The sequence below is a fragment of the Carassius carassius genome, chromosome 36 (genome assembly GCF_963082965.1).
Source record: "Carassius carassius chromosome 36, fCarCar2.1, whole genome shotgun sequence".
Taxonomy (NCBI): domain Eukaryota; kingdom Metazoa; phylum Chordata; class Actinopteri; order Cypriniformes; family Cyprinidae; genus Carassius; species Carassius carassius.
Genome location: NC_081790.1, coordinates 27294106 through 27312308, shown reverse-complemented (window position 1 = coordinate 27312308; position 18203 = coordinate 27294106). Strand labels below are relative to the sequence as shown.

General features: G+C 40.5%; 1 protein-coding gene across 1 annotated transcript in view; it reads right to left on the bottom strand.

The window, feature by feature from the left end:
- Positions 1-18203, bottom strand: part of LOC132117502 (gamma-aminobutyric acid receptor subunit alpha-3-like) — a 220801-nt gene that overhangs the window by 23466 nt on the left and 179132 nt on the right. The window contains exon 9 of the mRNA XM_059526826.1: positions 11020-11225. Coding sequence (XP_059382809.1) covers positions 11020-11225 — 206 coding nt within the window. The remainder of the gene's footprint in view (positions 1-11019; positions 11226-18203) is intronic.

The following is an 18203-nucleotide window of genomic DNA, read 5'->3' as shown; positions in this document are numbered from 1 at the left end:
CTGTCAGGGTTTTAAGAGCTTATGTGTCTCGCTCTGCTGCCTTTCGGCAGACGGAGCAGCTGTTTGTCTCGTTCGGTGGACGTTCCAAGGGAATGGCTGTTTCGAGACAGACTCTATCCAGATGGATAGTTGACGCCATGGCGTTAGCTTACGCTTCCAGGGGCCTTCAGTGCCCGTTGGGCGTCAGAGCACACTCCACAAGAGACGTTGCCTCGTCGTGGGCGTGGTCTACTGGGATCTCCTTGCAGGATAGATGTATGGCGGCAGGTTGGGCCTCGCTGTCTACATTTATCAGGTTCTATAACCTGGAGGTCCCCGCCTTGCAAGCAGGGCTGTTGTCGGTATAGTCGAATCAGGGCCCAGAGGGGAATTCTGAGTTCACGAGCGCTATGCGCTGCCGACTGTTATATGGGCAGTATTGCGTAAGACCCGCATTGCCACATTGGTCAGGCCTTGCCTCGGCTGTGTGATGTCATATTGCCGCATCTACGGATGCTGCTAGATATAGGACGGAGGGCTTTTTCCCTTTTCTGTCCTTGATTCCCTGTGAGTCCCTCAGGTGACTGTGCACTGTAAATCCTGGGCGTTGCTTCAGGTTTATTGGTGTGTGATCCCTGCGCGCACGGCGTTTTACATTGGGTTCCCGTAGCGTCTTAGCTAAGACGCAGTACGAGAGAGCTCTCGTAAGAGAACGTACTCGGTTACTAAACGTAACCTCGGTTCTCTCTAGAAGAGCGAACGAGTACTGCGTTCTCTGCCGTGCGCACGATTCACTCTGGTTTGCTTCGGCGATGAAATAAAGTCAGAGAGTCAGCCTTTTCGAGCTCCTTTTATAGGTTGGGCCACACCCGTTTCGGCGGGAAGTGGCAAGAAGGGCGCGAAGCGAAGAAGGTCTGATGTTGCATCAGCCCGCGCTCGATAGGCTGTGCAGTTGCCGCAGAACAAGCCAATGAGCGAACGAGCCGTCTCGCCTATGGCTGTGTACTGCTGCAAATGCGCTTTACAAAAATACAAAATTAAGGAAAATGTTTTGCTTCAGTATTTCGTGAAAAGAGACTTTTCCCGTAGCATCTTAGCTAAGACGCAGTACTCGTTTGCTCTTCTAGAGAGAACCGAGGTTACGTTTAGTAACCGAGTACGTTTGCGGGGCCCCGGTGAAGGTTGTACCAGTGGGCCCTGTTTGAAATGGTTTAATTTGTATGTTTGTTCATTTTTATTTATTTGTGCTATTTACACAATGTTTAAGTTTTTTTCAAGTTTGTAGGTGTCCAGGTACAGAAATCAAATAATTAAATGTAAAATAGCACTGAATAGTCGTCAATGTAAAATGAAATATACAAGGCACCAACTCTAGTGGTTCAAAAGGGGTCCCAACCAGATCTTTTAAGCACTACGGCTAAATCTCACGAAGGGACTGTCGCTCTGGTTGGCGGCCTCAACCGCTGGGCTTTACAAATGATGCGGGTGAATAGAAGGTGCTTTCCCACAGAAACCCCATAAATCGGAGCAATCTATGTGGCAGGCCAAACCGGCAGCCACATAGACTCTGAAAGTACCAAGACATGTGTCTGAGGATTATCGGCCTGTTCAGGCAGGAACTCCAGCACTGAAACAACCCGGCAGTGATCTGGGTCTGCATGATGTGTCATACAGCAACTTTCGAAAAAGCACCATCTGAGGGCATAACTTCTTGTAGTGGAGGAAAACCTAGCACTCAGAATAGTCTGTACTACATCGGCTGCAAGCAAAGCATCTCTTGTTGGTCCCCTGCACGGGACAGATATGAAGGTTCCAGAGCTCCTGCCGGGGATGAAAAAAATTTCCCCTGTGCCTGAGATAAAAGATCTCTCCTGACTGGAATCGCCCATGGTGAGCTGTCGAGGAGGGATATAAGATCTGAGAACCATACTCTGGTCAGCCAATGGGGTGCTATCAGTAAGAGTCGAGACCTTTGTTGACGGACCTAGGCCAGGACAATCAGAGCAGAGCAATCAGGGGAAATGCGTAAAGGCGCACTCTGGGCCACATATGGCCCATTACATCCAGATCTATGGGAGCTGGAGAAGTCAGAGAGAAGTAGAGGGGACATTGTGCTATTTCCTGTGAAGCAAAGAGGTCCACCTCCACTTTGAAAAAATGTCTGACTACCTTGGGGTGGAGTTTCCAATCCCTGTGTTTCCCAGCTTGTCTGGTTAGCACATTCCTAGACTGGGACCCAAAGTCAGAAACTGGGGTCTGAACCACATAGAGTAGGTATGAAGCTTGTATGAAGCGTGTAACCCTTATATGCCTCTGGGGACTGGCCCTTAGATGAAATCCAAATCTTTGATCCACAACTGCAGTGGTATCAGTAAAAGTACTTTAAAATCAATCCTAAATTTAACTGGAAGCCAGTGTAAGGACCTGAGGACTTGTGTGATATGCTCAGATTTTCTGGTTCTAGTCAGAATCCTGGCAGCAGCATTCTGGATGAGCTGCAGTTGTCTAATGGTCTTCTTGGGAAGGCCGGTGAGGAGACCATTACAATAGTCCACCCTGCTGGTGATGAAATGAACAAGTTTCTCCAAGTCTTGACTGGAAACAAAACATCTAATTCTTACAATGTTTTTTAGATGATAGTATGCTGATTTAGTTACTGCTTTGACATGACTACTAAAACTAAGGTCTGTTTCCAGAATCACACCAAGATTCCTGACTTGATTTTTAGTTTGTTAAGGTACGCATTCACCTTGAAAACTTCATCTTTGTTTCCAAATGCAATAACTTCAGTTTTTTCCTTGTTTAACTGAAGAAAGTTCTGGTACATCCAACTATTAATTTCATCAATACATTGGCAGAGGGAGTCAATGGGGCTGTAGTCATTTGGAGAAAAGGCTAGGTAAATCTGGGTATCATCAGCATAGCTGTGATAGGCAATTTGGTTCTTTCTCATTATTTGACTTAGTGGGAGCAAATACAGGCTAAACAAGAGCGGTGCAAGAATTGAGCCTTGTGGGACTCCGCATGTCATGGACGTCCACGTAGACTTATGCTCTCCTAGGCTCACATAATAGCCTCTACCTTCTAAGTATGACCTGAAACATTTGAGTACCATCCCAGAAAGCCCGACCAAGTTTTCCAGTCTCTCTAGTAGTATGTTATGATCGACAGTGTCAAATGCAGCACTGAGATCTAGCAATATATCAGCACTAATATTTTGCCAGAGTCAGAATTTAAGCGAATATCATTTATTATCTTAATGAGTGCTGTGCTGTCTCTGTGCTGTGATGGGGTCAGAAACCAGATTGAAAATTGTCCAGGTATCCATTTGAGTTTAAGTATTTGTTCAGCTGATTAAAACTACCTTTTCTATAATTTTGCCTATAAAAGGAAGATTAGATATTGGTCTATAATTGCTCAAAATGGTGTTATCAAGATTGCTCTTAAGGCTCAGCAAGATCAAAACACGATCTTAATGAGCATGCTGCACCTCATTCCGTCGTGAGAGAAAATGAGCCTAACAGGAAGCATGTGGATAGGAAGTGAACTGCGGTGCTCACATTTGCCGGAAATCCAACCTCGGATTGGCATGTTGTTATCTCAGAAACACGCTCAGCCATCACATTGAATCGGGTAAAACTGGTTATATATTTATGTTTCAGTATAATTACACACGCTATACTAGGGGCGGCTCTTAACCCTTTTTAGGTAAGTTTCAGCTCCCCTATCTGTCACCTTAGCCCCCCAAAACTATCTTAACAATCAGGCCAGTGCTGCTTCCTCAAGAAAGTTTTTAATTCTCAAGTGTTTTAGGTCTTGTCAGTTTAAACATTAATGTAATACTCACGTGCACGATACTCACGTGCAGTTACAGAGCGTTTCTATGCGCACTGCACACATCTGAAGTTAGGTTGGGTTGATGTTGGATGTTGGGGGGGCATGAGTGAAATTAGCAAACTTAGTAGGCAGCATGTAATAAAAGGTTGAAAACCCCTGGAACAAAGAATATTCTCTTTAGTGAAATGCAGAATCGAGTAAAACTTTTGTTAGGGAACTCCAGGAACGTGGTTGGAAATTACCGCTCTGAAAATGCCTTTTTTTCAGATCAATAATTATGAACCAATCTTGTTTGAATCAGATACAAATATGTTTCAGCATCAACATTTTGAGAGTGTGTGTCCTAAACATGAACTGAGTAAAAAAAAAAAATTGCTCCCTGGAAACTACTGCAGTAAATAATGGGCAGGAGGGCAAACTGGCGCTAAAATCACAAGAAAGATGCAGACGGACAAAACATGCATTAGTGGTGCAGACACCGCTGAAAACGAAACCCCGTCATATTCTGAAGTTGAACTCGAAGGAAATGAATTGAACCCCTGGCCATATTTATGCTTTATTATGCAGTGTAAGCTGTGCTTACCTAGGTAGACCAAACTAGCATCTTATAAAATCTGGACAAGTCATCAACCCTTCGCAAGCATGTAGAGGTAAGCTAAATAATTGCATCGTTGCATTGGTGGTTAAAATGAAGCTATGACATTTTAGCAAGAGGTCTTGCACAAATTAGCCAAAAAGACAGTGGTGCGGAGTGTGCAATATATCGCCTGCGATAATATCATAATTGTTGTTTTAATGATGTGCGTGCGCATTTATAGTGCATTCTTTCACTGTGTGATTCAGTCTGCTAAAATGCATTTAGAATGATCACAAAATTGAAGATATAGGGGCAGAAAATTTACACATTTATATAGTTTCATATAGTAAATCAAAATCACACAAAGAATGTCATCTTTTCCTCCAAAAATCATCATGATTATATATATATATATATATCAGTATACTTGTTTACTGACCTGTTGGAAATATATATATATTTCCCACAGGTCAGTAAACAAGTTAATTAAGAGACTTGCATTTTAGACACCATATTGCCTGTTTTTGCTCTATTTCTACAACAAAGAATTATTCCAAACACAGCCACCAAAGCACAGTTTTGCGTTGTTTTGTTCTGAATAAATCAACCGTTTAAATGATTCAGTTCAATCGCAATGACTCACTTATTAACAGTGACTTTCTGACACATACTGGCCATTTTAATTTCACATTTAAAGTATCTTTTGATTTTTTTTATAATTAATTTCTTATAATTTCAAATGAGTATTCAACATTTTATGTCTTGTATATCAAAACATTATTCATGCATTTGTAACTGCAGGTTAAATTAATTCTTGTCCTGCACTAAACAGTGTGTAAATACATCAAAATGCCACTTCCGATGAAACTTCTGCATTTCGTCTGCATTGAAAAGATGAGTTTGTTGATACTGATTTGCCTGGTAACAGCCCAAATGTTGTATTATTTTAAATAACTGATTCCTTTAATTAAAAACAACTAGTTTGAGATTAATAGGCCTATCCCAGGGGTGTCAAACTCAGTTACTGGAGGGCCATAGCCCTGCAGAGTTTAGTTCTAACACATATCATGTAGTTTTCAAATAAGCCTAAATGATTAGATTAGCTGGATCAGGTGTGTTTAATTAGGGTTATATCTAAACTGTGCAGGACTGTGGCCCCCCAGGAACTGAATTCAACACCCTTGGCCTGTCCAATTTTTGCCTCCCTCCCACTGTTAAAATGTAACCAAGTAATTTTTACTCTTGAGTAAATTTTAAGAGCTACTTTTTACATTTACTTGAGTAGATTTTTAGACTGGTACTTTTACTTGTACATAAGTAAAATTTCATTAATGTAATGATACTTTTACTTGAGTAGAATATTTTTGTACTTTTTCCACCTCTGCCACAAACCATGGTACTTTTTCGGCACAAGAATATACCACTGTAAAACCTGGATTTTAAAACCACTTCCTCTGTGGCTCCTTTCTCCAACAAAGAATTCCTGTCTCATCAGAGCAATGACAATGGCTGCTGCATTTCCATAATCTAATGCAAAAGTGACCCTGGTGAGTGTTACATTAACAGCCTTTTTGTATCATAAAACTACAGGCTTCAAAAAGTCCCTTGGGATAGGCTCCAGCATCCCCTACACAGGACAAGCGTTTTGGAGAATGGATGGAACCATGTGGTTCATAAATTATCCAAATGCGATATATATTCTTTTCTGTTTTGACTATCTCAGTTTTTTTCCTGAGGACATACTCCGATCAAAGGAGAAAGACTCTGAATTCCTGCTGTGCAAAGTAATATCCTCAATTTCAGTGTGCATCTACTAAACTCCTCATGTGGAGACCTCATCTGCAAGGCTACTGGAGCAGCTGAAAATAATTCTTAAGATCTATGTAATATCTAACAATATAACCGATAAACAGCCATTGGGTAATTATAAAATTTTTATATAATACTGAGATGGTGATATGCAATGGTCAATTGTAATTATGTGGAGAACTTCAACCTCAGCAAACCTTAAGGAAGCCATATTTAGGAAGAATGTAATACTTGATATAACCAAGGTAGGTTAAATATTTAATTTGCCATTTAATACCCATTTCTGTCATCTTCATTTCTAAGAGTTTTGATGGTCACTGACTGGAATATCACAAAGCAGTGAAGCATTTTATTTTAATTTCAAATCTTGATGGTTTGGCCAGAAATGGAAATAAACAATATCTTGTCTAATATATTAAGCTGTTATCACCTTAGAATTCCCTTTTGATTTATACAACTAATCAGAAAATTCTAAAACTCTCAAATAGTCTAATTAGTACATGAATGGAGTGTGTTTGCCCAGAAGAATGTTATTACTCTTTGATTAATTGAAGGACCAATTTTGTTGTGAATGCTTCTCTTCAAATTACTTGGGAGAAATAGAAGAAAAACAAATGGCAAAGTGCTGACATAAAATCATTTTACAGACCTGTTCGGTCTTGAAAATAAATGGTTGAAAAATTTGTTTCACTTCATTATGAAATATCTTACAAATCTTGGCATAACAAAGCATGAGACACTGAGTTAAGACCTCTTCAGAAAATCCAAAGGAGGCACACATAAGATAACAGATCATTTTCTGAGGACAATCATTTGGGCAGTATTTATTACTTCTATGATTTTGCATTTTATATATTTTAAAGCAGGTTGTATGTGAGACTTTGTTTGCGTCCAGGCGCATGCTTGAAGTTATATAAACATTTGAGCGTTGCTTAAAAAGCACAAGATCACAGCGTTTACTTTTGAGGGAACTTTAACTCTGCAGTAAGGTGTTGATGGTATGGGAATGTTTTTGGCATGTGTCAGTGTTTGAAGCACATGAATAAACACAAATCTGATTGCCCGAGGCAGGGAAACCCATTGCACTTGATCAATTTATGCACAGACACCTTCGTTCCTTGGTGATGTGCTGCTGTGTCTTTACACATGCTTCATACACCAGCACACAATGAAGGTGTTCTCATAGCATCAACATCAAGATGCATCTCAGGGAACCAGGTAACATACGTAACCCTGAGACATTTTGTCATTATGGGCCTCCATGTTACATCCTGTCTGTCAGCAGCTGCACGATTGTTCCACTTAGTTCCCTCCCCACATATACTATTACAAATATACTCTGAAAATATTTAAGCATTAGCATAGCTGCAACAGTCATATTAGCACTTGCCATGGCAAAAGGATTCTTGGCTTATCACCACACAACCATCCTAGACCAACTAATTAAATCTGTCATAATTTACTCATCCATTATCTGTTCCCCCCGGAACACAAAACATTTTTAGTAATGTCTTTGTGATACTGCACAATTATTACCATAGTAACATTGTACTCCACATTACAATGACCATTAAATTAGCAATAATAATATAGAACTGTATTTTCTGAATAAAACCTTTTTTATGAACTAAATATGAGCAGTGACTACTAAAAATTTGAAGACTACAAAAATTTTTTTGCAACAATATTCGTTTTTTTTTTTTTTTTTTTTAAGTTTGCTACAGTAGTGATATCATGTAATCAGTGCCAATAGTGGTGAAACTTTAAAAGAGCAAACACCCGGTGAAGAATCTTCTCCCCACTAAGGTAAATCACACCAACCCGGATCTGTAATGCCAATCTGTGCTTCAAAGACAGGTGAATCTTAGAGAGCACCAAGGTCAGTGTACAACTCGATCCGAATTACACTCAGGAATGAGTACAGTAACCATTATCCAGTATAAAGAGAGTTCTCTTAGATAACATCTGCAGTTAGTCATCTCTCACGTTCTTGCTATCACACCACTTGCTCACCAGTAAACAGTGAGCCTGTTTTCAATTTATATTTCATCTGCGTGCTTTCTTCTGTTTTCGATCTTTCTCTTTTGGGCTTTAATAGCCATTCAGTTCTCTTCTATCTCAAAGGTCCAGCAATTTTAAACTGTCTCAAAGCAGCCAACAGCTTTCCTTTGGGTGTAACAGTGGCACAAAAGGCCAAGAACCTACCCATCATTACAGAAGTGTAGTGAAGCCTGTTGCACATAACCAATTATCAGTATCTTCACTTGATTTATGAAGCATGAGACCACAAGCACAGCCACACAATATAGTGACAGAATCCATTTGGCAAAGTAAGTTTGATGATAATACACACTTTCTGCTTTCAAATGTTTTCAAAGAATGTGCAAAAACTGTTTGTAAATGTATTTTTTTTAATGAAAATGTTCTTAATTCATGCATATGTGTCAACTGCTTTAATTAAACTCCATTAATAGGGATGCACATTTTTCAGTTATGGTTCTCATGAAAGCAACTGGAGATTTGGTCTGGCCCTCACACTGTACATAGTATAACCCATTAAATATACCTATACAAATGAATTATTAATAATAGTATTATTAAACTTTATTTATATAGCTTTTTTTAATAAAACAAATACAGTTCGACAATACTATTTTAAAATAAAAAGTGAGTATTAAATAAAAAATACACTTATTTTATAGCACACTTAAATACAACACAAATATCTCACTTTCAATTTCTTATTTTATTTATCAAAAAAAAAAATTAATTGTTATCATTTTCACTGGCAAGTAAGTATATGCACTGCTGTTTTAACACTATTAAGTGAAACACGTCAGTGAATGAAGTGTCACAGTTTTGCGTTTTACTTTGAGTAAAATTGCAGCACATACAGTAGCCTGTGCTTTCAGTTTAAATGGAAATCTTATTCACCATTACAGTTAGTTGGAAACAGTGATTGTACATTAACAGCTCTCAACCATGTTGGTATGCAAATGAGTTACCTGAACTTATTTATCCAGTGCATTTTTTATTTTGGTTACCACTTAGTGTCACGAATCCTGTCCGTGGCCTTCCATCCGATTCCCACCAGAGGTCACCCTTCCATTACACTCCATTACATTCCATTGACTCTCCCATTACACAGACTGTTACATGTCACCCCTGACTACATTTCACATGTTCCATTTAATTGATTACACCCTCACCTGTAGCCAATCACACATACTATATAACACCCACTTAGACCCTTCTCAGCTCTCTAAGTATTGTTTAGCGATTATCACTCTCCTAGTTATAGCTACTTTACAGAGCCATTCTGAATTTTAAAGTTCTTTGCACACCAAAATGTTCTTTTGCATGCGTTTTTCCATTTTTTTTTCTTATTCACCATCCTTTCCTATCAAAATGTATGTTACCATGCAAAAACTCAGAAAATCGAACCTGATCCAAATTTTTTCTATGATGGATGAAAGTTTTGGAGGCAGTATGTAAACATGATTGACACAACGTGAGGTATTTATTTTTCAACGTGTGTAAAATGACCTTTAGTCTAGCCTAGTTCTGTTCATTGCCTGAGTAATCCGTGTCTTTATCCTAGCCTGCTTAACTTGTCCTGTCTGCTCTCTGCCTGCCTTGGACTTTAGTCTGTCTTGGATTATCTCTTTGTCTGGCTGTTTCAGGCTGTGTTTGCACCTCGCCAGAACTATTTCTTGTTTGTGGATTACCTGTGTGCTTTGCCCTCTGGATTACATTCGCTGTCAATTGACCCTCACCTGTTTTTGGATTACCCTTTCATCTTGCCTGTTCCATACTTGTTGTTGCAATTGACCATAGCCTGTTTTGACCACGTCTTTGAGTAAAGCTTTGCATATAGATTTGCACGCTTCCTCTGTTTACTCCGTAACAATTAGCCTATATTAAGTATATCATTGTATTCACATGTATGCATCTAGCATATTTAAAACTAAATTGTTTATTAACTTTTATTTTAAAGAATTTTCACCTTTTAAGTTTAATTTTGGCATTTTTAACAGCAACTTTAACTATCATGTCCAAGTCTAAATGTGCTATCAGATTTGCATTGTACTGTCTTGTGAGAGACTCTGCAGCTGCTCTCAATACTTTCCTCAGAAACACATGATTTAAATAATAAATAATCCATTCTATTGAAAATGTAATAAAGAAGTATATTTGAGGAAGAACAATAGTATGAAACAGGAATTTATATTACCGGTTTACTCGTACAATATCTCCTTATATTGTGAGCAAAACGGCAACTCGTCGAGCTTTCTCTGTGGAAATTCCAATCCATTAGCTCTGAGCACATTTTTTTTCAGAGGTTACCAGGGCCAGGACAGAGGGTGGCAATAATCAAGAGCAAGCAAAAGTAGTGGGGAGAGCAAGAGAGAGACGATTGGCAGCCTCAGACTTATTGAACAGGAACAACCTCAATAGTGACAAGCTTGCTAGCAAGCAAGCCCATGTTAGTTTAGGATTTATAGGCTGAATATTTATTGCTTATTGTGGGAAGTAACTTTGTAAAAACAAATCGATACTGGAAAATGAAACAGTGATTGATAACACAGGGTAACACACTAAAATTACACCGGCTTTAATAATGCATTCTGCATTTTCAGAAAAATAAATAAAAAGCAACTTCTTTTAATTTTTTTTTCAAATGATAGTACATCCATTATCTCTATGACATGGTCTTATATAATATAAGCACTGTACACAACTGTACAGTTATAACTGTTATTTCACAGCAGCTCTGGACAGCCTACTTCTAGTGTATTAAACCAGATCTATCTTACCCGCATCTCCTGAGCCTCCTTCTGACCATCCCAGGCCCAGCTGCGCTTTGTGAAGTAGTTGACAGTGGCAAACTCAATGAGAGCAGAGAAGACAAAAGCATAGCACACTGCCATAAACCAGTCCATAGCTGTGGCATAGGCCACCTTGGGAAGTGAGTTCCGGGCACTTATGCTCAGTGTCGTCATGGTCAGGACAGTTGTGACACCTAAAAACAGAAATGATTAAAAGTTTTAGATGTCATAGTCAAGATAATAGATAATGTGGAGTAATTTAATTTTTGTATTTTTTGCAATGTCTGTTGCTGTTTTAGTTGATTTAGCCAATGTATTTAACCAGTAGTGATTAAGAAATGATGTGAAAGAATAATTCCACCTTAAATGAAAATCAAGTAAAATCAAGCTCCAAACAGAAAGGTCTTGAACCAGAACATTCATGCTGTGAGGTGATGGTACTATTCACTTAGTCAACATGCCACCCTGGTTTCTATCATAGCTTAAGGAGAACAAAAAAAAATGGTCCCACTTCATATTTTTTATATAGACCAAGATGGCGCCGCGTACACAAAAGTATTTTTCCTGCTCATCTCGGGTCTGTTCATACTGAACAGCTTTACCTAAACATCGTAAACCAGACAGAAGCTTTTGGATATTGGATACACTTTTCCAACAGTTTTATCCCCAATCCTCGACTCATCCCTGAGATATCCAGAACAACCGATGCCATGCACTCTACCCGGCTGGGTGGAAGTTCTTGCTCCAGCTCTCTTTACCCAGCATTTTCCTCACTAATGTGCGGTCACTTGTGAACAGAATGGATGAGTTACAACTTCACATCACCCACACTAAGAGACTTTTGGATTGCAATGTCATCGTTTTCACAGAAACATGGCTACACAGTGACATAGCCAATAATGCTATTGAGCTAGCTGGAGACTACAGCCTGATCACCTTTCTTTGTTTCTCACCCCTAAGTATTCACCATCAAAGTGTGGCCAACTGGAGCAGACTCTTTACTTCAGGACAGGTTTCAATGCACGTACTGGAGTATGTTTGCTTCTCAGGCTGCCTGTGGCTCTCACACAGACATTGATATCTATACCTCCTCTGTACTGGATTACATCAACCCCACAATTGACAGTGTCACAACAGAAAAAAAGATCATAATTTACCCTAATCAGAAGCCATGGATGAACAAGGAAGAGCGACTCTTGCTGAAAGCCCGCAACAATGAAATCCAGGGCTACCCTGAGGAGGGGCATCAAAAATGGCAAGTACTGATACAAGTTAAAGGTAGAGGAACACTTTTCCAACTCTGACCCCTGAAGCATTTGGCAGGGCATCCAGGTCATCATTGACTACAAGCAAAGCAACTGTATTCCAATGGTCACAGACGCCTCCTTCCTTAACGAGCTAAATTACTTTTATCCTCACTTCAACAGCAACACCAAGGAGACAGCCACCAAGATCACATCCTTAGCAGACCACCAACCTCTCAAACTCACCTCCACAGATGTCCACTCTGCACTGAGCCAGATCAACGTGTGCTTAGGGCATGTGCAGTGCAGCTTGCAGGGGTCTTCACAGAAATTTTCAACCTGTCCCTCACCCAAGCAACTGTGCCAACCTGCTTTAAGTCCACATCAACACTCCTCCCCGATGTGCCTAAATGACTACTGCCCTGCAGCACTCACACCCATCATTATGAAATTCTATGAGCAACTGGTCCTAGCACACCTCAAAGACGTGGGGAAGTCGTGGCCTAATGGTTAGAGAGTCAGACTGGCAATCGAAAGGTTGTGAGTTCGAGTCTCGGGCCGGCAGGAATTGTAGGTGGGGGGAGTGCATGTACAGTTCTCTCTCCACCTTCAATACCACGACTTAGGTGCCCTTGAGCAAGGCACTGAACCCCCAACTGCTCCCTGGGCGCTGCAGCATAAATGGCTGCCCACTGCTCTGGGTGTGTGTTCACAGTGTGTGTGTGTGTTCACTGCTCTGTGTGTGTGCACTTCGGATGGGTTAAAATGCAGAGCACGAATTCTGAGTATGGGTCACCATACTTGGCTGAATGTCACTTCACTTTAGACTGCCTTCCACCCTGCCTTCCAATCCATGGATTATGGACTTTCTGACCAACAAACCTCAGCATGTTAGGTCAGGCCACACCTGCACCATCACACAACACCGGCGTACCACAGGGCTGTGTGCTGAGCTCATTCCTCTACACCCACTACTGCAACCCTGTGCATGAATCCAACACCATCATTAAGTTTGCAGATGACACCATGGTGATTGACCTCATCAGAGACGGCACCTGGCCGCATGGTGCGCTGACAACAACCTGCTCCTCAACACCATTAAGATAAAGGAGCTCATTGTGGACTTCAGAAAGAAAGGTAGGAAGCTCGCATGACCCCATCCACATTAACAAGATGGTTGTTGAACGTGTCTCCAGCTTCAAGTTCCTGGGAACCACTATCTCGGAGGACCTGTCCTAGACCACAAACACCTCTAGCCTGGTTGAGAAGGTTCACCAGTGCCTCTTCTTCCTCAGGAGACTGAAGAAGAACCAGCTATATCAGCCATCCTAGTGAACTTCTACCAGTGTGCGATTGAGAGCATCTGACCAGTTGCATCACAGTCTGGTATGGGAACTGCTCAGTTGCTGACCTCAAGGCATTGCAGAGGGTGGTGAAAACTGTCCAACGCATCACAGGGACACCACTTCCTGCTATTGAGGACATCCACAGAAAACATTACATTACATTATATTTATTCATTTAGCAGACGCTTTTATCCAAAGCGACTTACAGATGAGGACAGTGTAAGCAATCAAAAACAACAAAAAGAGCAATGATATATAAGTGCTATAACAAGTCTCAGTTAGGTTAACACAATACACCTAGCATGGGATTTTAAATAATATAATATAAAGAAAACAGATAGAATAAAAAAAGAATAGAGCTAGCTAGTGTTAGAGGTCTTTACACATACACACACACATACGGAAGGGAAGTCGTGGCCTAATGGTTAGAGAGTCGGACTCCCAATCGAAAGGTTGTGAGTTTGAGTCCCGGGCCGGCAGGAATTGTGGGTGGGGGGAGTGCATGTACAGTTCTCTCTCCACCTTCAATACCACGACTTAGGTGCCCTTGAGCAAGGCATCGAACCCCCAACTGCTCCCCGGGTGCTGCAGCATAAATGGCTGCCCACTGCTCTGGCTGTGTGCTCACAGTGTGTGTGTTCACTGCTCTGTGTTAAAGTAAAAGGGTCAAATAAAGATGGAAGAGATGTGTTTTAAGCCTATTCTTGAAGATGGCTAAGGACTCAGCTGTCCGGATAGAGTTGGGGAGGTCATTCCACCAGGAGGGAACATTTAATTTAAAAGTCTGTAAAAGTGACTTTGTGCTTCTTTGGGATGGCACAATCAAGCGACGTTCACTTGCAGAACGCAAGCTTCTAGAGGGCACATAAGTCTGAAGTAACAAATTTAGGTAAATGGGTGCAGAGCCAGCGGTAGTTTTGTAGGCAAACATCAATGCCTTGAATTTTATACGAGCAGCTATTGGAAGCCAGTGCAAATTGATAAACAGAGGTGTGACGTATTCTTTTTGGCTCATTAAAAATTAATCTTGCTGCCGCGTTCTGAATTAATTGTAAAGGTTTGATGGAATTGGCTGGAAGACCTGCCAAGAGGGCATTGCAATAGTCCAGCCTGGACAGAACAAGAGCTTGAACAAGGAGTTGTGCAGCATGTTCCGAAAGAAAGTGCTTGATCTTCTTGATGTTGAATAAAGCAAATCTGCAGGATTTGACAGTTTTAGCAATGTTGTCTGAGAAAGTCAGCTGATCATCAATCAAAACTCCAAGGCTTCTAGCTGTTTTTGAAGGAGTTATGGTTGATGTGCCTAACTTGATGGTGAAATTGTGATGAAACTATGGGTTTGCTGGAATCACAAGCAGTTCTGTCTTGGCAAGGTTGAGTTGAAGGTGATGGTCCATCATCCAGGAAGAAATGTCTGTTAGACAAGCTGAGATGCGAATAGCTACCGTCGGATCATCAGGATGGAATGAGAGGTAGAGTTGAGTGTCATCAGCATAGCAGTGGTATAAAAAGCCATGTTTCTGAATGACAGAACCTAATGATGCCATGTAGACAGAGAAGAGAAGTGGTCCAAGAACTGAGCCCTGAGGCACCCCAGTAGTTAGATGTTGTGACTTGGACACCTCACCTCTCCAAGATACTTTGAAGGACCTATCTGATAGGTAAGACTCAAACCATTGAAGTGTGGTTCCTGAGATGCCTTTTGCCAGTAGGGTTGATAGGAGGATCTGGTGGTTAACCGTGTCAAAAGCAGCGGACAGATCAAGCAGGTGTTACGGATCAGTCGGGAAGCTGAGGAGTAACAGAATGAAGATGTTTATTGTACACAGACACAAGCAGAGGAGCAGGTAGTGATGAGGATGATAACAATGAGGATGGATCCGTGAAGGTAGGGTGAAGACTTCTTGGAGGGACGGTGAGCCACACACACGTACACTTGGGGAGCTGGGTCTTCGGAGGGAATCGCTGGAGAGAGTAGAAGAGGAGTTAGTCCTTATAGTAAGCATACAGGAATGATCTTGTCGCGAACGCGACCGGACAATGTTTGAGTGCGTGTGTGTAGCTTTTATGGTGCTGCGGTGATAGGCTGGTGATGAGGATCAGGTGGATGTGATTTAGAACTCCGGTGAGGGTGTGCGTTGTGATTGTGTGGAGGTGGAACCTGGCGTGTTTGTAACAGCAAGATAAGTACTGAAGATTTGGATTCCGCTCTTGCCAGTCTTAGAGCTTCAACAACTGAGAGCAAGGCAGTCTCAGTTGAATGTCCACTTCTGAAGCCAGATTGTTTGCTGTCAAGGAGGTTGTTGTGTGTGAGAAATGTAGAGACTTGGTTGAACACAGCTCGTTCAAGTGTTTTTGCAATGAAAGGAAGAAGGGAAACTGGTCTGTAGTTCTCTAAAAGAGATGGATTGAGGTTGGGTTTTTTAAGTAGTGGAGTTATATGTGCCTGTCTAAATGATGAGGGAAAAACACCAGTGTGGAGGGATGTGTTGATGATGTGAGTGAGTGCAGGTACAACTGCAGGAGAAATGGCTTGAAGGAGATGAGAGGGAATAGGATCAAGCGGGCAAGTTGTAGGGTGATTAGAAAGGATGAGTTTTGAGACTTCTGCCTCAGAGAGTGAAGAGAAGGATGTAAATGAGTGTAAGTTTGCTGGTAATATGAGCTTGACTGATTGTGGTGTGGAAAATTGTGCACTAATGTGTTTAATTTTATTAATGAAAAACGTTGCAAAGTCGTCAGCTATTAGAGATGAAGGGGGAGGAGGAGGACAAAGAAGTGAGGAAAATGTTTTAAAAAGCATTCGAGAGTTAGACGAATTGTTAATTTTGTTATGGTAGTATGTAATTTTTTCAGTGGAGACATTAGCAGAGAAAGAAGATAGGAATGGCTGATACATATTAAGGTCAGTAGTATTTCTGGATTTGCGCCACACCCTTTCAGCAGCTCTAAGCTTAGAACGGTGTTCGCGTAGAACATCAGATAACCAAGGGGCAGAAGGGGTGTTACAGGCTGGCCTGGAAGATAAGGGGCAAACAGTGTCTAAACAAGATGTTAGAATGGAGCAGAAAGTATCAGTAGCACTGTTAGCATCCAAAGATGCAAACAGTTTAGGGGAAGGAAGAGAAAATGAAACCATTGCAGAAAGCTGGGAGGGTGAAAGTGTGCGTAGGTTACGTCGAAAGATGACATGTGGAGGGGTAAGTGAAGTGTCAGGGACCATGTTGAGGTTAAGAGTGAGGGCCATGAGATTAAGCTTTGAATGACTAATAATAGAAGTAATGAAATCGGCTTTGTTTACAGCAGACTGGCAATTCCAGAGACCAATAGAAAAAGAAAGTAGTGTATTAGCAGATATAGGCAAAGTGTGCAGGTTGTTAAGATTGCGCTGTCTACATTGTGTGATGTGTGGTTTGCGAGTGGTAGTGATAGTAGGGATCTGGAAACACATAGTAAGATTAGGTTATAAACATAAAAAAAAAAAAACTGAAACAGAAATGAAACAAGAAGGAAAAAGATTAATCGAAACAATACTAATAAGAAAACGCTTTCTTTGTCGAGCTCGCAGCATTCTTAAGGACTCCTCTCACCTTGACCATAGACTGTTTAACCTCCTGCCCTCCGGCAGGTGCTTCAGGAGCCTCAGGACAAGGACCAGCAGACTCAGGATCAGCTTTTTCCCTACAGCCTTTTTCCTTTCCATCTCCTTACTCAATTCTGCCCTCGGACACTCCTCACTCCCCAACACACACATTTTTCAACCCTCCTCAACACTACATCTGGTTTACAAACAAACAAAAAAAACTCTCACTTGTCATTACTTGCACTACTGTCTGTTCATCCAGAATACTGAATAATCCGTTTGCACATTGGAATATTTTTCTATGCACTTTTTTACTGTCCATTGCACTGTGTAAATGGTGTTTATATGTTCATAGTTTTGCTTATAGTGTGCATACACTTATTACATAATCCATCTGTATAGTATGTTCATAGTATACCTATCTGTATATCATGCAGATAGTATTTAAACATCTGTAATATATGTCCTTATCTGTATTTTTATTATACATTTGTAACATATTGTAGACACTGTATATCTGTATATCCTGTACTTACTGCTTATTGCACTTCTGGTTAGATGCTAACTGCATTTAGTTTACTTTTACCTTACATGTGCATTGACAATAAAGTTGAATCTAATCTAATCTAATCTAATCTAATCTAATCTAATCTAATCTAATCTAATCTAATCTAATCTAATTTTATATTAGGTGCCCTTAACTATTATGTATTTACATTTAAATTAATCATTTAATACAATGCACTTATAGCATAAATACATGTTTTTACATTGGTACTTATATATTTTTAAATACCTGCATGTAAATATATCTGTAAATAATTTCTGTAATTATATTTATAATACAAATATAATTTGTATTATATTGGAATGTTGACCCATCCCTTTATACCTTAACCCTCCCTTAAACCTACCCATACCACCAAACCTATCCCTAACCTTACCCGTATCCCACCTCAATAGCAGCAGAAGTGTTTTGCAATACAATATGAACATAAT